General features: G+C 51.9%; 1 protein-coding gene across 1 annotated transcript in view; it reads left to right on the top strand.

The window, feature by feature from the left end:
* The window catches only part of Dscam (DS cell adhesion molecule), a gene marked incomplete at its 5' end in the record, with an annotated part of 531581 nt that extends 510737 nt beyond the window's left edge, over positions 1–20844 (top strand). The window contains 3 exons of the mRNA XM_010636598.2: positions 877–1074; positions 2181–2483; positions 19910–20844. Coding sequence (XP_010634900.1) covers positions 877–1074; positions 2181–2483; positions 19910–20262 — 854 coding nt within the window. The remainder of the gene's footprint in view (positions 1–876; positions 1075–2180; positions 2484–19909) is intronic.
* Between the last annotated feature and the right edge of the window lie 226 nt (positions 20845–21070).

Genomic DNA, 21070 nt, shown 5'->3' with positions numbered 1-21070 from the left:
GGCTGAGACACGCTGGGACAGGATGCAGACCCTTTTCTTCAGAAGCTTGGTGCTCAGTGAACACTTAACAGAGTTGCAGCTGTAGCCAGGACTCCACACAGACAGCAATACCTGGAGACCTCAGTACTGTATTCTTTTCCTAAAACTGCAGCAACAAAGTGCCACAGCCTTTGTCTGGAGAGAAGAGGAAGTTACGGTCTCCACTTCAGGAGGCTGGAAGTCCAAAATCAAGGTGTCCCCAGGCCAGGCTCCTTCTGAAACCTGTCGGTCCCAGCCCCCTTCTATCTCTAGATCACTGGCCTTAGATCTCTGGCCATCCTCGGCTCCACCCTGGCATGGTGCACTCCCTCCTGTGTCTGCCGCTGCTCAGGGCACTGTCATACTAGACTCGGGCCGCCCTGCTTACTCCAGCATCACCTCATCTTACACAGTGACATCCAGGGGACATTCAAGATCTGAGCGACCAGGCTTAGGAGATGGACATAGCACTTGGGGAAACGCATTTCACCCCGTGATGACACCTGAGGCAGGACAGTGTAGTTGAGCACCTTTGGCTGAGCTCCTGGATTTCACAGAAGATGCTGGTTCTCGGGAAGTTTAAATGAATGTGCATCAGGTAACAAATAATTGGGCCACAGCAACGCCCAGAGCTACCACTTCACTCTTCAGTGTTTTCCCCTCCAGGCCTTCCTCCTGCGTAAGTATGGGATGAATGTGAGGCCACAGGGAGAAGGGAACAGTGCTCTGCACGGGAAAAGCCCAGGATGGTTCCCTGGGGGAGCAGGGAGGGCCGAGTGGGGACAGCTGCCCCACCCCTGACCCCGCACAGCTGACTTCTCTCCCCTGGAGACTGTGACACTGCTTGGCTCTTTGCAGATCCCACCACCCGGAGGAATGCCAAGGCGGGGCCCACTGCCCGGAACCGCTACGCCAGCCAGTGGACCCTCAACAGACCCCACCCCACCATCTCCGCACACACCCTCACCACAGACTGGAGGCTGCCGACGCCCAGGGCCACAGGTTCTGTGGACAAGGAGAGCGACAGCTACAGCGTCAGCCCCTCACAGGACACAGGTTCAGATCTGGAGACGGCGGGGCCTGACCTTCCACGCACACCCACTGCTCTTGCTCCTTTCCCTTCCCACCCTGCTAGAGAACGAGAGCTGTTTCCCAGGCCTCTCCCACATGACTGCCACAGTTGCTGGGCTCACTCTGAGGGTTCCTGAGCCACCTCACCTCTGGGATTAAGGTGCTGCTCGTGACCTTGCTGCCAAGGTCACAGCACCCTCCGCAGGGAGCTCGGGCTGCGCTACACTGAGGCAGGGCTGACTGTGAGGTCAGTCATCTGGTCTGCAGCATCAGGCTCAGAGGAGCAGAGAAGACAGGGCCTCAGGATAGCACTGTGTTGCCCACTGCCACTCTTGAAATTCTGAAAAGAAATTATTTCTGAACCTAATTGCTCTAGGAAATTTTAGTACTCATTTTCCTTTTATTCTTGATGATATCCTTCAAAAGCAGCCTTCCAAAGGTGGAACATCACTGCAGGAATTTATTTTTATGTCTGTTATTCCTTTCAGATTTTCAGGGTTCCAAAGAGGTAACTTCAAAACTTTTCTGTCGATTTAAAATGCAGGGTTTTTTTCTGGCTAAGAGTCTGTGGCTGGGTAAAAGGCACATGTGCACTGGTTTTTGTCCTGGATGCTTTCTAGTCTCTGAAAAGGCAGCAACAGGAAAAGATGAATGCCAGGGATTGGGGCCATTCTGCTGGTGGCCAGTTTCCCTCAAAGCCCCGGCTTCCCAGGTGGAGCCAGCAGAGCTGCAGTGAGGAGCTCCCCGCCCCTGCCAGTTAAAGCATCTCCATGGTGCAGATCAATTCAGCAGTGCGGCGGGTGCTGCTGGACTTGCTCCACACTCCCACTCTGCACTAGGAGCAGAGCCCCTCCTGGGGGCACATGACTTATTTGTGGAAATGTCTGAGGGGGGCTGCTGACTGCAGATTCTGCTGAAACAAGGGTTCCCTGCTGAATTTGCTGAGGCTTCTTCCGTGAGTCTCAGAGTGACAAGATTCCTGCCAGATGAGACATGGGATGGAGAAGAGGGATGGAGCAGGGAGGACCATCCATGGGCTTCCAACTTAGGTGACAGAAAAGTCTCCTGCCCCTTTTCTCTTCCCGGTGCAGATCGAGCACGGAGCAGCATGGTCTCCACAGAAAGTGCCTCCTCCACCTACGAAGAACTGGCCCGGGCCTATGAGCACGCCAAAATGGAAGAGCAGCTGAGGCACGCCAAGTTCACCATCACCGAGTGCTTCATCTCAGACACGTCATCCGAGCAGTTGACGGCAGGGACAAATGAGTACACGGACAGTCTGACCTCCAGCACCCCTTCAGAATCGGGGATCTGCAGGTTCACTGCCTCTCCCCCCAAACCTCAGGATGGAGGGCGAGTGATGAACATGGCGGTTCCAAAGGCACATCGGCCAGGTGAGGGGCGCAGGTCACTGTGGGGCGTCATTCCAGATCTCGCTCGGCTGTTCTAAGGGCTCTCCTGGCCTTCAGATGCAGTGGGGGCAGGGCTTGCTGTGTAACAAATCAGCTCCTTATTTTGCTCATTTATGTTGCTCATGAATCCGAGATGAGGTCAGAGCCCAGTGAGGACAGTGAGTTGAGTTGAGAGAGGTTCAAATCCACATCCAAAGTGGCTCACTCGCCTGGTGAGTTGATGCGGGTAGTGGGTTCCCGTAGAAGTCTGTCTGCTAGGTGACTTGAGTGTCTTCCTACTAGGGTGGCTTAGTTCTAGAGCAAGTGGTTCAAGAGAGAGTGGAAACTGCGTTTCTGGAGGTTGGCCTGGAAATGGACTGTGTTAGTCGGTTCTCCATTATTGCATCAAAATTTCAGTTGCTGGATACTTTACAGAAAAAGAGGTTTGGTTAGCTCACAGTTCACACAGCCAGCATGACCTCAGCTCTAGTGAGGATCCCATGATGTCTAGCATCACAGTAAGCATGTATGGGGGAAGAAGTTATTGCATGGTGAGACACGAAGCCAGAGCAGGGAGTTCTCTGGAGAAAAGGCACTCTGGGTTTCAAGGGAACCACTTTAACCCACCCCGTGGGAAGCACCTCAAGGAGCCAGTGACCTCCCATGAGGCCCCACCTCTTCAAAGCCCCCACTTCCTAACATGACCACACCAAGAGCAGAGCTTCAACACACAAGTCCTTGGGGACAGACTCAGACCACATCCAGAACATAGCCCTGACCAGGCACCACGCCTGCCTCATCCTGCTGTTCAGGCAGTCACAGAGCTGTGCTCCCAGATCCCCAGGAAGGAGATGCCCCTGCTTCCCCTGCTTGATGAGGACAATGTCAGAAAGGTGGGTTGTACTGTAGCGCTGCTGTGGTGAGGGCTCTGGGAAGGTTATGGGCCTCAGCCAGAGCTTGGCTTCCCCAGAAGACTTGGGAATGGGAACTGGCAAATTTGGGTCAGTCAGCAGTTTGATCTTCAGTGTGGCGGGGTGCAAACGGTCTGGGTTTGTGAGTGAGACCTGCAAGCTCACAGATTCTGGGGGCTGGCAAATAATGTAAATGAGCAAGGGGCAGGGGGGCAAGGAAGCCAAGGACAGCATCAGTTCATGGATGGCCTAAAAGTTCATAGATTGTAAGGAAAAAGACCAAAAGGTCCTGCTGACTGACTTCAAGTGGAAATGGAGGCCTCGTCTGAGCTTGTGTTTTAAGAGAAGCCAGAAATGTTGGGTTTATTTGGAGACCTGCAGCTTTTGGTGTTGGCTCTGGTATTTGTAAACCACTCATAGCACAAGAAAAACAAACCCTCAGACTGAATCCAGCCCACAGTGGCCTTGTAGTTCTTCTCTGAAGAATCACTTTCTACTTTTACAACCTGAAACAGCTAGCTTCCTGTAGACTTGCCTTTGTAGATCATCCATTCTTGTTAAATCCAGTTTTATTTCTTGTTTTACCCATTTTTCAGAACCACTTGGCTGGTTTTATTTCAGAAATTTATCTTCACTTTTGAATTACTGCATTTCTCTTGGGCTTTATGGCATAAGGCCCAGCACAAATGAGTCTTAGAAATGCATAAAAAATATATAAAATAAGAATCATCTATCCGCAAGTAATCTTGCAAATGGACTGCAGATTTGTGCCAGCAAACAATAAAGAATGATGGCTTCATTTATTTTCTTTCTGTCTACCTCCACTGAGGGAAGGGTGAGCTGTTGTTTGTGGGTGTTTTTATTTCAAGTATTTTTGTTGTTGCCATTTATTTGCAAGGCAAATGCAGAAAAGTACAGGATAAATGCCATGACTTTTTGTAGCTGCTCAGCTGAGAATGAGGACAGAGAGTAGAAAATGCACCAGTGGACATTTTCGTGCAGCCCCACTCAGCTTCAGTAGCTTCATCTAAAGTGGGTATGGCACTGGTGCCTACATATTGAGTCTGTGCAAGAGGCAGGCAGCGTTAGTCAGGTGATGGAGTGTGCTAGGCAGCTTTTCACCTACTGTGACAAAATACCCAAGGTAAAGACATGAGGGAAGAAAAATCTGCTTTGGCTCACGGTTTCAGAGACTTCAGTCCATGGTCTGCTGCCTCCAAGGCAGAAACACCACGGTGGAAGGGCCTGGGGGAGGAAAGCCACTCACCTCATGGCAGCCAGGAAGTGCGAGGGGCGAGAGTAGGCTGGGAACAGAATGTACCCTTCAGAGGAACAGCCCAAGGGATCTGCTTCCTCCAACCAGGCCCTACCCCCTAAGAACCCATTCAGCTCTGAATTTATCTGTGGGTAAATCCATTGACAAGGTCTACACCACCTTCATCCAGTCACCTCTAAACAGTGTTGGGTTAGGGACCAAGCCTTCAACACATGAGCTTTACCCATTGGGCATCACCCTTCAAGCACTTTCTGCCCACTCTGTCTAGGGACATGGCCACCATTCCTGTGACTGTCCTACTTCTGTAGGCCTTGTAACAATTAAGGACTTGACATTTCTTTTGGATGACGTGTTGTCCATATTGTTGGACTAATATTTTTTCAAAGTTTGTACTTTGTTGCCTGAATCCATTAAAGGAGCTGAAAGATCACAACAAAGTGACTCTCAGCTTAATGTATTATTTAGAATAAAGTGATTTTAGAACTTTAGGTATGAATAATTTCTTAAATCAATGTGAGTTCTAATGTCCACAAACTTTGCTTTGTCTACCCTAGATGACTGTACTATTACTGTGCATTTAAGATGCTGTAGAAAAATAATTCACCCTTGGAAGTTTTTCCATTGCATCTTTATAATTCACCTAGAGTCCACCTGGGGTATGGATTATGTTCCAGAACAACCCAGTCCCATTGTGTGAGGGTCTGAAGTCACCTTGAGACTAAAGAAAAGGGCCAGACACCTCTGTCACTGCATAGGGTAGTGTTTTGTTTTGTTTTTTGTTTTGTGAGGCTGGGGATGGAAACCAAGGCCTTCACACCGAGCTACATCCTCAGCTCCTTTCTATTTGTTATTTTGTGACACAGTCTTGCTAAGTCACTTATTAAATTCAGCCTGGGATCAAAATTGAGTTCACTTTTCTTGGGGTCTTACTGACAGAAGTGTGGTCCTGGCAGCAGAGAGACCTTCTGGATCCCTGTCATCTGGGTCAGAAAGAGAGAAGTGTATTAAGTTCTTCCCCACCTCAGTTTGCCTCCCTAGCTATTTCAAGCTAGTATAAAAAACTCAGGTCCAGTCATGAACTCCATGCGCCCCTCCAGTGGTTTTGTCTACCTGCAGTTCTCTGGGAAGCTGCACACTGACAGAAAGTCAGTCAGGAACCCTCCCCACAGTCGCCGCAGTTACGGTTCAAGATGGCCGCCGCCACCCGTGACGCAGAGTCACGTAAAGCTCAAGGTTGTGGCTTATCCTGATGCTGACTGCGGCATGTGTGTAAACCAGCAGCAACTCGGTGGTGCTTCTGAACCCCACCCCTTCCCTCTGTCCCCTCTGCGTTCTCAATCTGTTTCTGCTCATGGTCTTCCAAACTTCTTCACAGCTTTCTCTTCGTGATGAGCTCTTCCTCTTCTCGATGACCCCTGTCCTCATTTACAAGTCTTCAGTACATAAGCTCAAGCTTTTATGATCCCCAAAATTTAAGTTCACTACAATAAATTGCAATCAAGTTACATGAATTTGATCAGAGGGTAAAACAGGAAACATCTTAGTTATCTTTACCTCAGTCTCTCAGGGCCTACTAGGTATCGAGCAGGCTCACAGGCTTCAAGAAATATTTTTCCATGAACTGATGGTATCAGATATGCAGTCAGCACTGGGCCTGGCATTCTGTGCATGCTTTCTACATATTATGATGTGAATTAATATGTCACGGTCATATTAATGGCAAGATTCACCAACTGGCTAAAATGTTTTAATCATCAGAGGGTGGGGATTTAGCTCAGTGGCGCTGCACCTGTGTCACAAGTGTAAGGTCCTGAGTGCAATCCCCAGTACCAGAAAGGGGGAAAGAAAAAAAATATATATATATATATATATGCACTCACACACACGTATCGCTTAATTATCACAAACGATTGTCAAGTATAAGAGAACATACAAGTCCCATCTTCCAGCATACTTTTAATCAAGAAATTTATTTTCTAAGATTTTCCTTAACAAATCACAAAGAAATTGTTTCATCGGATAGTGGGGTCCCCCATAAAATGTGGGTGACTAAGCATCAGGTAAACATCAGTATCTAGCTGCAGGTTTGGATTTTTAAGACTTGTACATTTTAAGTAAAATGCTGGTTATTGTTTTCTTCAATGACAGGTAGCTGTTTCCACCTTAAAAACGTAAAACTATCCAAACTCTCCACTCCTCTGAAGGGTCACTGGAAAGTGTAGCAGCTGTTCTTCCTCGGGTTAGGGCTGCTTGCAGTGTTTCGGGTACAGGGCCTCTTCTTGGTTTTGGGTAGTGCTGGGAGCCAGTTTCTGACACTCCTGGATGACTGCTGCTCCCTTATTCGTGCTCTTATCTGTGCAATGGAGGGCCACCATTGCGGGAAGCTCTTGCCTCAGCTGAGAGACCCCAGGGTGCAGCCACAGGCCATGGGAGGGCACTGGCCCGGAGACACCCACACATCCTTGCTCCGAAGCCCAGGTTTGAAGTCCTGCACCTCAGCCTTGCCAATCATGAGTGCGTTTGAGATTTTTCAGGCTGGAAGTGGCCACCATTTTCTACCAACGTGGTGACTCACTGATGACCAGCGATTGGCAGCAACTGTCGGACTTTGATTTGAGACCTGCGTGTGTGTCGTTCATGAGTGTGGAGAGAGAGGTGGTGCCAGCATGCAGACAGGCCTGAGCCCTGCCCTGAAGAGGAGCCTGCCGCTGTGCCACTGCACACTGCTCTCGTCTAGCCTGGCGGTCTCAACCTCAGCTGTCCTTCTAGTGCCAGTTTCCTTCTACTCAGGCTGCATGGCACTTGGTTCTTGAATCAAAATTAGGCTCCAGAAATCTCCGCTGCCAAGTAACCCATCCCCGCCTCACCCCCTTGTCAGCCTCATGACCTGAGGATGGGCCGCTGCCCAGATGCCGGCTCCCACTAATTGCCACGGCTTTGCCCCTTGTGCTTCTCCAACAATAGCGTCTCTTTCCCTCTCCTTCTGGAACCTGAGCCGTGCTCTCCAGTCCTCCCCACTCCTCTCTGTACGCCACATAAATCCTCTCTGACACTGCACCCGTCAGTGTTGCTCTAAGAGCTGGAACAAGATTCTCAAGTGCAAGATCATGGATACCTACATGTGAGCGTGGGCGCACACACATACGAGTGAGCAAACACACACGCCCGTGGGCCTGTGCACGCGTGCATTGGAACATGCATGTAGAGCATGTAGGCTTGGACAGGAACACAAGTGTGGGTTGTGCACACACATGGTACACTCTGTCTTGCTTGGCTCCACCCCGCAAGCCCAGCTTCTCTCCCAGCCACACCGCTGTCTTCCCCTGCTCACATTTCTTGAGTGTCGACTGCATACCGGCCCTCTGTGGGAGCCGAGGACGTGGCCGTAGATGATACCCAGTGAGACCCCGCTGTCGAAGGGCTGCGTTCCTGGAACCAGTGGCAGTGTCTGGGGCGTGGGAGGCGTTAAGAAGAGGAGGAGCTGGTGGAGAGGGTGAAAACTGGCCATGGGAGCTTCGGGAAAGGTGAAGGGAAGCCCTCGCAGAGGAAATGAGATGACTCGCTGCAGGGGACAGAGGCCAGCAAAGACCCTGTGGGCGGGTCTGGGCAGGGGCAGAGAGGAGAGCACAGGAGGGGTCAGAGGCACGAGCGAGCATGGCCCACAGCAGGACCCAGAATCCCTCTGCACTGCCAGGCACAGGCCACTTCCGGATTTGCCCCCGATTCCCAGGGACAGCAGCCTGGGGCCGGCAGGGAGAAAAGCCTGATCACGCTGCTGCTCGTGCCTGCTCTGTTCAGACCCAGGTATCAGCCTGGCTTCTTCCTGGGAGCCTAGAGACTGTGAAGCCTCCTGAGGAGCCATCGCAGGCCCGGTTTCCGCAGGCTCCCCTGTGAGTCTAAGCCGCTCAGTGGATGTCTTCGGGCACAGGAACAGTGGACCACTCCTGAGTGTCCCGTGTCTCTGAAATGCAAGCTTTAGCACCTGTGCCCCTTTTGCAGCTGCCCCCCGCCCCCTCCTGACCAACCAAGGCCTCTCACTTCCTCCCGTGACCAGTGCTGGTGTGGCAGGGCCACCTGTGCCCTGCTGAGTGGCCCAGGGCAGCTTCCACAGCCACCAGTGACAACCGGAAGCCTCAGCATGGTAACAGGATGCCACTTCCTGTCCAGACAGACCCCATCCAAGTACAGATACATGACACCCAGACTGCTGGGATCTCTTCGGTGCAGCAGACATTGCGCCAGGACAGCACGCCTGAGTATAAATCAGCACTCCCCACGGCGTAGGAGTCAGTCGATTATCAGACACTATCATGTCAGAGGCAGCAGGGAAGCACCCTAAGGGACAGGACAGGTAAATCTTGAGAAGTCCAAGAAATAGCACACAGCTCAAATGAAGGAAAACAGAAACAGGGTGTGCGCACACACAGGCACACACACACCTGGTGAACCAGCGAGCGTCCCGCCGAGTGAGGCTCAAGGGGGAGACGACGCCCATGGGAACCGTCACCCTCCAAGGCGAGGCTTCTGCTGGCTCCATGTTCTCACGCTTCTGCCCCCCGTGGAAGGAGGAGACGAGGCATCATTTGGAGTAAGAGCTGAGAAAGTGCTTTGCTAGCGCTGTGCTCTCTGGGGCGAGCCCACCAGGCTCTGAGGGCCGGCCCTGAGCCCGGGTCCCTGCTCTCCGGCCTCCGACCTCCTGCACCTCCCTCCTCCAAGCTCTGCTTCCCAGCTGTGGGCCACCTGGGCTGCCCTGTGGGTGATTTGAGTTACACAGGCTGCTGGGAGGAGTCTTCTGGGTTTACTAGCCGTGGCTCCCTCGGGCCTTGTGGGAGGAGCCCGCTCTGTCTTCAACCCAGGTGCCCTGTCCCTGATCCAGCCCTGCCCATGAGCCCTGCGCCCACCTAGTGCCCAGGCTGTCCTTAGACCTGCTCCACTGCAGAAGAGCCGAGCAGCACCCACGGTGACACATCTGTGCTTTTAAGTTTACCAGCGTGTTGGAAGAACACAGTCTCAGTAAGCCCTTAAAAATGCACGCGCCTCTTCTGGGCAAGATCTGTGAGCCTGGACCTCGGATATCAGTCTCCCGTTATCTATTTAGGGTTTCTCTTGGTTGCTGTTTGGGAGTGGAGATTGGTTTACCAAGAGAGATTCGGTCACAGGCTCCCGTTACCATGCTGCAACCCTAAACTGCACATGTGTTAGACCCCTCTGCCCGGGCCGCTCCCCACCCGCTGGGAGCGAGTTCCTGGTCATGGTGTTGTGAGTCTGCTCCCCGTGGTTTTTATGGAAATTGCTAGAACTCGGTTCGCATCCCTCCCTCTGACGTCTAGTCAGTATCAGCTCCCTCTGAGGCAGGTCCCTGAGGAACATGAACCATTTCTGTGTCGCGTGGACTCGGAAGAGCATCGCCAGCCTTCACAGCTTCTGAGTGAGGAAGTTTGCATGGCGATGGGGCTTTTGCCAGTGCTCTGGAGTTTCTGGACCTGGAAATGCTTTCATTTGCTCCCCGAGCGTCCTGAGCCGCCAGCCCAGACGCCATCACCATCCTCGTCCACGAGGCAGCCCAAGCATAGGAAAGCAGCTTCTGGGCCCCAAGGTGCCCGAGGAGCACTGTGCCCGCATCTGACGGCAGAGGAAGCTCAAACACAGAGGCCCCAGAGCATTTGGAGGTGGAGGTGGAGGTACGGCCTCCCGGGCCCCCTGGTCCAAGACAGGAGACAGGGAGAGAAGCCTGGGGCTTTGCCTCTGACTGCTGCTCGTGGCCCAGCGTTGCTCATCAACGCCGGGAGGACCCTTCCTTACTGGCTGCAGTGTGTTCCCAGGAGAATCCGCTCGGAATGATGAAGTCCAGTGGTTTAAACAGGGGCTCACCACACCGGACGTTGATGTCGGGGGCAGGACTTGAGGTTTGAGGCATGCTGGGCCTTGTAGGGTCCTGGGCAGCCTCCCTGGCCTTCACCAACAGGTGCTGGTAGCACCTCACCCACCAACGTGGCAAGGCCAGAGGCGGGGGACGGTCGCGGACCTCAACTCCAGTGTTTCCCACTGGTGTGGCACACGGCAAAGGGCAGGAGCATGGCAGGAGAACCCACCAGGGGTTCTGAGTCGATCCAGCTTGTGCTGCTTCTGTACTGATCTCCTCATCCTTGCTCCAAAGCTGACGTGAGTCTGAATACAGTGAGAAGGCCCTGCGAGCTCTGCTGTCCTGGCGCTCAGAGAGGGGAGCAGCTTTTTAATAGAGCAGTGTCCATGCCGCTGGCCAAGCAGGGCTGGACGCACTCTTCCCGAGCAGGGGGCCCGGCTCAAGCAGGCATCCGCTGCAGGAGACGCCACAGACATCACAAAAGTGACAATGACATCAGGCAGCACAGTGACGGGGACAGACGCAGAAATCCATGCTGACTTATTTCATCTGAAGCTTTGGAGACATTAGCGGCACTGAAGGTCCCGGGAGGCAGTGGCAGATGGTGAAAAATGAAGACTTTTAAAAGAAAAAGGGGCGTCCTGGTGCTGTGACGGCCACCTCAGACTCCTGCAGGCTGGGAAAGCCGCTCCGGGCAGCACAGTGGTAGGGACAGCAGGACCGAGGCCTGGGGGAGAAGAGGGGCCCAGACGCTGGCACCTCCGTGCTCCAAAGCACGTCTCTGACGGGGTGGTCTGCTCCCTCTCCTTGCGCTCACCTTTCTGTGTCTTCCAGAAGCTTTCATTTCTGTCGGTCCACGTGTGCAGGGCACAGTGACCTCACGCACGGCGAAGTTGTGCCTTCGCACAGTGCAGCTTCGCCCTGTGCTCCCTCCACATCCTTGCTGCACCATGGCTGTGATGCCACGGTCCAGTTCTCCTGCCGGCAAACACGCACGCTCGCGCGCTCTCGCTCTCTCCCTCTCTCTCTTGTACACACACACAGTCTCTCTCTGGCTGCTTGTGCTGTCTGCTGTCTTCCGTGATCTTTCTCCTCAGTCCTCTCCTGCTGTCACGTTACCCCTCTGTGTGCCTCTGACTTCACGGACCAGAAGTTTGGCCCAGGAAGAAAGGGAAGGGGGAACAAAGGAGAGAGGGAGGACATGGAGGAAGCCAGGCCGAGAGAAACCAAGGCAGGAAGGGAAGGACAGGTTGTGGCTCAGCCCCAGGAACCCACGCACCCAGCTGCCACTGCTGCTCCTGGGAATGGAGTGCCAGCCAGGGCTTCGGCTCTGTGAGGACTTGTGCAAGGCCGGATCTGATGCCCAGGGTGCCCAGGACACCTGTACCTGACAGAGGGACAGCCGTGGCCTGGTGACCCAGCAGGTGACTCTGGAGCCCCTCGGATCCTGGGTGCTGTCCCCGTAGAGACTGAGGCCTTAGAAGGGGTTCCAGACCCTCCCTGGGGCTCCAAAGCACACTGTCAGCTCATCCCAGAGGTGCCCACGGTCTCTCCGGGGAGCAGGGACAGAGGGGTAACTGGGACTTGGCTGTGGCAGAAAAGAAAGGGTGAGTGGCAGGAGGGCGCTGTCCCCACACACAGAGTGGTGGCCTGCACTTGGGGCACAGCTCTGCGTGTAAAGAAACCAGGTCTGGCTGGGAGAGGCAGAGCTGTGCCAGGAGGCTCAGTGCTCGGGAGAGGCTCAAGCCCTCACAGCCAAGGGGCAAAGGCAGCCAAACGCCTCCCGGCTGCATGGCCAGTCGCCACAGACAGAGCTCCAGCAGCACCGTCCGTTCCCGCGCAACCACCTCTGGGGGCTTCCTGCCCCTGCTGCCTCTTTCTGCCCTCTGCTGCCCCTTCCTGTCCCCTTCTGCCCTCTCCTTCCCTCTCCTGCCTCCTTCTGCCCCTTCCTGCCCCTGCCAGCCCCTGATGGCTCTAAATGTTCCCTGGAGGTGACTACAGCACTCCAGCTGCTTTCTCCACTGGCCTCTTCCCCGCATGTCTTGTGTCCCATCCTCGGCCCATGTGAGGACCCGTGTCGTCACCTCCAGTCCAGATGGTCTCAACTCTAGGACCTCTGCAAAGACCCTTCCTTCAGAAGCGGTCAGTCTCACAGGTGTCCAGGCGGCGTCCCTGGACATATCACTGGGGACACCTCTGCAGATGAGCTAGGTGCAGAGATGCATCCCTGGCCCATTGCAGCCGAGCTCCAGCCCCTGACTGAACACTCTGTCCTTGTAAAGTTCACACCTCCACTGCTGCGTGCACCCTCTCCAGAGACGCCATGATCACAGTCCTGTTTCACAGATGGAAAGGCCTCACCCACACTGGGGCTGCACAGAGCAGTGCAGGCGGGGTCCTCCCCAGCTCTGTCCTTGTGTCACAGTTGGAATCAGACTCAAGTTCCTCCGCACGGTACAGGCGGGTGGAGAGCAGGGGTAAAAGCAGCAGGGGTGCCGGTGTCCCGAAGCTCTGCAGTCCCTGCTCCAGCCCTCTTTCTGGAGCAATCATAGCATGGTTTGTCTCAGTCCCTGTCACCGTCATCTGAATAACACAGGAAAAGGAAGTCCGGTTCCCCACCTGGCGCTGGGAAGTCACATGCCTGCAAGAATGAAGCTCACCGCCGGCTCCTCTGCTGTGGTCTTCCCAGAACCGCAGGCATCACGGAGACGTTCTCCGCAGCTTCTGTACAGCTGAGAGGGCTACTCTGAGATGCACAGCCTGAGACAGATGCACGTTGTAAAGAAAGATGCTGAGGACAGGGCTGGGCAGCTGTACAGAGCTTCACCTGGAAGCCTGGGTCCTCCAGAGATGCTGGAGATGCGGAGACGTTTGGCGAGCCCGCAGTGAGGAGCACGGGACTGCAGGGTGTGACGCCGAGCTGCACCTGTGCTGAGGGCTGTGCAGCTCACCCACCTGTCTCAGCTCCCAGGACACCCTCTGTCACTCAGTGGAAGAGGAAACCCTGCAGCCGGCAGCAGACAGCCAGGCTGCGATTGATTTCCAGCGTGTTTCTCCTGTCCAGTCTGAGACCCGCACATTCTGCAATCTGCCAGGACCAAGGCGCTGGGCTGTGTGGGGATTTAGTGTGCTCTGAACATCCGGTGGGGAGTTCTTGGAGTGGCGCCTGGGCCCCCAATGGCCAGGTAATGGCCAGGTACATGTGTCAGCTGAGCAAGACTGAGGTCGGCGCTCAGAAATAGCACAAGGTACTTCTCACCCGCCGCCTTAGACGACCCTGAGATACACATCCTCTGCAAGTTCACAAATATCTGAACGATATGGTACAACTAATGTGAGTCCCATACAGCAGAAGAGCAAATTACTATAATTTTCTCGCTGTACTCTTAGGAGTAGACAGATATTCACTCTGAAGAAACTGGATTATTTTTTATTTTTTTTCAGCTTTGAGTTTATTGGTACATTTTACGGATATAGTACAGTTACATTCATTGTTGGGATCTTGTACCTCTACATGACAAGTCTTGATTCTCATTTTTCCCCTTACCCCTGCCCTCCCTTCACCCCCTCCTCCCCTCCCCATCTACAAACACTTTATTTCCATCTTTTCATTATCTCACATTTTTTTCTTTTCCCTTATTACCCTTCCCCTACCCATCCCACCTTCCCTACACCTTTAGCTCCTCTCTTCCCATTTCTAAATGTCAGTAATCTTATTAGGATCTTCTGTATTATTGCACATTATTCACACCAGAGAAACTATTCGGTATTTACACATGTGTGACTTATTTATTTCACTTAGGAGTATATCTTCAATATGTATCCATTTTCCTATGAATGAATCTATTTTCTCGTTCTTTATGGCTGAGTAATATTCCATTTTATAGAAAAACCACATCTTCTTTATCCAGTTTCCAACAGATGGGCAAATGGGCTGTTTCCAAGATTTAGCTATTACAAACTGTGCCGCTATAAACATGGGTGCACTTACTTCTCTGTGATATGATTCTTTTAGTTCTTTTGGAAAGATACCCAGCAGAGGGATGGCTGGGTCAAATGGAACCTCCAGTCCAAGCTCTTTGAGGTATCTCCATATTGATTTCCATGGTGGTTGCACCAGTCTGCACTCCCACCAACAATGGAGAAGGGTTCCTTTCTCCCCACATCCCCACCAGCATTTGTTATTGGTCAATTTCTTGATAGCAGCCATTCTTTCTGAGGTAAGGTGGAATCTCATTGTTTTCATCTGCATCTCTCAAATGATCAGTGATGTGGAACATTTTTTCATATATTTACTTGCTGCTTTTACTTCTTTCTCTGAGAAATGTCTGTTCATTTCGGATGCCCATTTTTGAATCGGGTCTTTATATTTGGGGGGGCTGATTGTTTTGAGTTCTTTATATATCCTTGATAATAGTCCTTTGTCTGCAGAACAGCTGGTAAAAATTTTTTCCCACATTGTAGATTGTCTCTTAGTTCTGCTGATGGTTTCTTTTGAAGTACAGAAGCTTTTTAGTAATATGAGATCCCAGTTATTGATTCGATCTGCTAGTTCCCGTGCTACTGAGGATTTGTTCATAAAGTCTTTTCCTATACCAATGTCTTCCAGAGTTCTGCCTAACTTATCTTCCAGCAAGTTTAATGTTTCTGTTTTAATATTTAGATCTTTAATCCATTTGGATTTTAATTTAGTGCATGGTGAAAGATAAGGGTCTAATTTTAATCTGTGGTGGGTTGACATCCAGTTTTTCCAACGCCATTTATTAAAGAGGCTATCTTTCCTCCACTGAGGATGGTCAGCTCCTTTGTCAAAGATGAGGTAGCAGAGTACATCTGGAGTTGTTTTGTGTCTTCCAGTCTGTTCCACTGATCCTCAGGCCTATTTTTTTGCCAGTACCATGCTGTTTTTATCACAGTGGCTTTGTAGTATAGTTTCAAATTGGGAATTGTTATACCTGGTGCCATGTGTCTGTTGCCTAAAATGGCTTTTGCTATTCTAGGTCTCTTATGGTTCCAAATGAATTTTTGGATCCTTTTTTCTAGTTCTGTGAAATATAGTGTTGGAATTTCAATTGGTATTGCATTGAATGTATATAGCAGTTTTGGTAGTATGGCCATTTTCACTATGTTGATTCTTCCTACCCAGGAGCAGGGGATATCTTTCCATTTTTTTATATCCTCTTCAATTTCTTTTTTTCAGAGTGCTGTAGTTTTCAGTGTAGAGATCTTTTGCTTCTTTTGTTAGATTGATTCCTAGATACTTCATTTTTTTGGATGCTATTGTAAAAGGAATTTTTTCCCTTATTTCTCTCTCTCTGTGAGTCTGTTATTTGTGCATAAGAAGGCTATTGATTTTGGGGTATTCACCTTGTATCCAGATACTCTACTGAATCTGTCAATTAAGTCTAGAAGTTTTTTGGTGGAGTTTTTTGGATCTTCAATGTAGAGTATCATATCATCAGCAAATAATGACAGTTTAACTTGTTCCTTTCCTATTTTTATTGCTTTCTTTCTCTTGTCTAATTGCTGTGGCTAATGTTTCCAGAACTGTATTGAAGAGAAGTGGTGATAATGGGCATCCTTGTCTTGTTCCTGATTTTAACATGAAGGTTTTCAGTTTTTGGCCATTTAATATGATGTTGGCTGATGGTTTTTCATAGATAGCCTTCATTAAGTTGAAATATAGACCATCTATTCCAATTTTTTGCAGGGAAACTGGATTATTTTATCCACAGATTTCAAAACTGGTCAATGAGGTTGTATTGATTCACCTAGAAAATGTTTTTCACATTGCAAAAAGATTCATTCAGTTTATTTCCCAACGACAGCTCTGTTAATGCTGCTATTTATTTTGCAAATAACCCCACTCGAGAATATTGATGAGTATATCCAGGATCACACATAAAGATAAGTAATTTTCACTGACATCAAAGTTTCCATTTTTAAAAATTAAATACTTGTAGTTTTTAGAAACAAAGGTAGTCGCACGGTGAGAAACACCCGGACCTTCAGTGCTAATCCCTGAACAGTCAGGTGACTGAGACCCTCCTTACAAAAATGTCCAGTTATGACACGTGCTTTCCCAGGAGTGCCACAGCTGATTTATTATCGAGATGGTTATTACTGGGTTTCCTATTTACTCGGCTCGCCGTACAAAGGCAGCACTGACTTCGCATGCTTCACCAGTGTCGCCGGGGTCATCTTGGTGAATTACATGCTGCGGTGCCTAATGAAATCATCGAATTACTTCCCATTGCATAATGGGGTAAAAACACCCTAGAAAGCCAAGCAGAAACTCCAGGGGTGCTTGAGTTACAAGTACCGAGTCGCATGCCAGCGTAACGTGAGGGCAGGACCGTCACGCTCTCCAGAATGTCCCTGCCTTCATCCTGGGAGAAGAAGCATAGGAAAACACAGCATTTTGAAGATGTTTGTGCTCCCTCGAGTTGTATAAAATCTATTATCAGTGCCCTTCTTGGTTTTACTTCCTGTTGTCCTTTCCTTCTGTGTCCCTAACCGTCCTCTTTCAGGGGGAGCTTCAGCCTCTAAGGCTCTGGGTTCAAGCACGTCCGAAGGTCCTCAGCGCCCTCTCTCAGGTCAATGGGCTTCTCACCCAGGGGCCTCACAGTGCTGGGCGAGGAAAGCTGGGTGGCGGGCAGCATATGCTCACGGGAAAATAAGGAAGGCAAAGAGTATTTTGCAGAAAAGAACCTAGAATTGTTTATGGATTTAGAGTCAGAGAGTGAGGACAGTTGTGCCACAGATTTATGACTAAGATAAATGCGCCTATTAGATACCTCCTTGCAACGTCCCCCCCGCATCAGACTCAGCACCCCTGAAACCCACTCTGTCATTTTTGCCACCAAAATATATTTCTCCATACATCATTTCACTCTCTCACTTTTTTGTTTTTTTGCTACTATAACAAAATACCTGCAGCAAGCAACCTTTACCAAGAAAAGAGGTTGATTGAGCTCACAATGTGGGAGGCTCAAAGTCCAAAAGGCATAGATAGTACCAGCTGAGTGAAGACCCACTGCCCTCCCTGGCTCCCAGACTCAGCTGGGCATGGGTTCCCTGACCTCCTCTCCTGCCCTGTGCCCGGCTGCTACCGATCCTGAGGTCATTGCCCCATCCTGCCCATCCCAGCTCACACCCTCGTCCCTGTATCTCAGCTCCCCAGGCCTGTACACCCCTAACCTGCTCTGGCCAGAGTGACTCACACAGGAGGCCTGAGGTGGCCAGGAAACCCTGGTTGGTGCAGAGCTCAGAGTGAGGAAGGCAGAAGCGCGGCCGAGCCCAGGCAGTGTCTTCCTGGAGAACAGGGGCTGGAGCCAGGCTGCGTCAGGCCACACTAGAGAGCCTGCAGTGCACTGAGCGCTGAGTGGCCCGGCTGCCCTCAGCACCACAGAGCCAGGGGAGGGTTGCAGACAGAGCCAGGGCCTGAAGATGGGGTGGAAAGGGGTCCCGGGACAACCGGTGGAGGAGGGGTCATGTAGGACCCCATCTCCAGTGTGGGAAGGACAGCAGTGACATTACACAGGATGGGGCCCTCGGGAGAAAGAGCCCTGGGGCTGAGGCCGGGAGTGGGTCTGACCTTCGTGAACTGGGTTTGGGGACCGTGACATTTAGAATTCAGAGTAGCCGCTGTTGCAGAAATGCCCATCGGTCTTGAGAATTCAAGCCCAGGGCTCAGGAGAGAGTGAAGAAAGAGGAGAGTTATTTATAAGCAGCCCAGGTAGGCCGAGGGCTGGCCCCAGGGAAGCTGCGGTTAGCAGGTGCAGAGGGAAAAGATCCAATAAAGGAGAGAGGTGGAAGCCAGGCGCGGGAGGGCACCGGTGAGCACAGGGCAGCAGGAACTCGGCAGCGTCGGACACTGGTGGTCCAAGGGGAGGCGGCGCGAGGAGAGGCTGCAGAGTGGCGGCCGGCACTCAGGCTTGGCCCTAGCACAGTGACGTCCTAGCCAACAGTGCAGGAAGCTCAGCTGTTCGGGCTCTGCAGGAGGCACGTGCCAAGGCGAGGGCACATGCCAGACACTGCCGGGGGACACCAGGGCACAGGAGGAGGCAGAAATGACAACCCCGTCTCCCTGAGGAGAGGCAGAGGCTGGCCCCCACCACCGGCCCACCTTCCTCCCGATGTGGGTCCCCTTGAGGGAGCCCAAGGTGCCGAGAGGCCTTGGCGCCCTCGAAGCCAGCGTGAGAGATGGGTGCTGATGGGAAACAGAAAGACTGACGCGCCCAGAGCTGTTCTTCCGCCTGCTCCTAGCACAGCAGGGACAGAGGAAACAGGCTGGTGGGCAGCCAGCATACAGCAAGGAGACCACACAAGGTGGTGTCTTCCCCTGCGTCCTCCCAGAGGGCTGGGAGCCCACAGTCACAGAGCTCCACAGATTGCCCAAGGCAGGGCCAGCCCTCACTGGTCTCCACTTAGCATCCAGGTCTATCCCCAAGGCCCAAGCGCCCAGCACTTACGGTCACATGCAGGGTTTGTTTGGTCCAGGGTGCACCCAGCAGATACGTGGCCATCGGTATACATTTTCCCTTGGTTACGGTGTCTGGATCTTATTAGCTCCACTTCTCTGGTTCATGTACAAAAAGTAGCCGAAACTTAATGTGCTTAAATTAAAAATACAAATATGGCTACAGTATGAGACACATTGCCATGAATCTCCTTTGACTCCTCCTCCTCGCCTTGAGCACGCTCATCCCTCATTCCCACACCTTCTGTGGCAGCTCTGGAGTCCTCTTTCTTGCGTGTCCTTCCGAGATGTGACCAAAGATACGCTGACCGCTGTGCCGAGCGCCATCCAGCAGAAAGGCGTCTCTTATCAGCACCACGCCACGTCCTCGTCCACCTCAGTCACCGGATCTGGCACCGTGTGCCTTCCACCTCCTCCCCGCGTCACCACGACCCTGAACGGTCAAGGCTGGGAGCTGATTCAGGACATCGGGGCAGCTAGGGTGGCGCAACTAACGACACTCAGGAAAGAGGACTCCGGAGCTGCTGCGGAGATGGCGAGCAGGGCGGGAAGTGTTCGGAGCGAGCCGGAGGACTTGGGGGTGGATCCGTGGCACTGTGTCTTTTACTGCCATATGTTTTTCGAAATGTAAACCCTTTCACATTATTTGAGCTCGCCTTTCGTGTCACGGAAGGACCGAAGCTGCTACCTGTAGAGAAGCCAGTTCTTCGCGCCCAGGGAGAGGTATAGGACCCCTCCCCCGGCTCGTGGTGAGCACAAATGCAGTGCGTTGGAGAGGCCCCCACACGCGGTGGCATTTCTGTCCCTGACCCGAGTAACCTGCTGCCATCACCCCGGCTTGCTGGGCACGCAGGGCGCTGTCGACAGAAGCAGCTCACGGTCTGTGTTTCTTTGCAGGTGACCTCATCCATCTGCCTCCATACCTTAGAATGGACTTCTTGCTAAACCGAGCCGCGCCGGGCACCAGCAGGGACCTGACTTTAGGACAAGCGTGCTTGGAACCTCAGAAAAGTCGGACCCTGAAGCGCCCCACGGTCCTCGAGCCCATCCCCCTGGAGGCCGCCTCCTCCACCTCCTCCACGCGAGAGGGCCAGTCATGGCAGCAGGGGGCTGTGGCCACATTACCTCAGCGCGAAGGGGCCGAGCTGGGACAGGCGGCTAAGATGAGCAGCTCCCAGGAGTCCCTGCTCGACTCCCGGGCCCACTTGAAAGGGAACAATCCTTACGCCAAGTCCTACACCCTGGTATAACACACAGCATGGCTGGACCGCGGTTGTAAATACAATTTAAACAATTCAATCAAAGCTACCTTTTTTTTACGGAATTCCAATATTTATAATTAAAGAAAATTGCCAAAATATATTAAAAAAAAGAGAAAATACTGAAACCACAGACAGTGCAAAGACTCTCCTTCCTTTTTTCCGTCTGAGTGCGAGCTCCCTCTATCTGGGCATCTGATTTTTTGGGAAAGAAGTCCAGTTTTATGATCTTCACAGGCTATTGCGTTTTTACTGATTTTCTACAAAGTGCATGGGGACTAATTAAACCTTCTGACTGAAAGTTCTATCACACAGGAGCCAAGAAAGAAAACGGGGGGAAATTCGCCAATTTGTGAATTGAAAGGACATTGATTTGGGGCAGGGTTCGCACAGCTTTCTTTCCCATTAGAAACCGGGTCCTCCGTTTGATCTTCTGTTGTCAATTAGGGTGAGTGCGTCAGTGAAGGGGTGGGGGAATCCATTTGGTTTTCTTTTTTGTTTATTTTTTAATTTGATGAGACACTCTTTGCATTTTGTCTAAGCGAAATAAAAGAGAAAAGGTGGTCTGCCTTTATTTCAATGTCTGCTCCTCTTGTCTCCTGCCGGTGGCTCGGGTCTCCGCCTGGGGTGCCTGTGTTTGGCGTTGGCCAAGGCTGATAAAGGAACAGAAGAAGCCGAGGCCCTGGATGCCACAGGCAGACCTGGGAAGAGCAGAGAGGGTGCTGCTTGTGTTCTTGGGCCTCGGACCACAGAAGCAGGCTGTTCTCCGTCACCAGAGGGACGGCCAAGGTGTTTCACG

The sequence above is a fragment of the Fukomys damarensis genome, unplaced genomic scaffold, assembly GCF_012274545.1.
Source record: "Fukomys damarensis isolate Sample0158 unplaced genomic scaffold, DMR_v1.0_HiC HiC_scaffold_24, whole genome shotgun sequence".
Lineage (NCBI taxonomy): Eukaryota > Metazoa > Chordata > Mammalia > Rodentia > Bathyergidae > Fukomys > Fukomys damarensis.
This window is presented reverse-complemented; position numbering and strand designations above follow the sequence as displayed.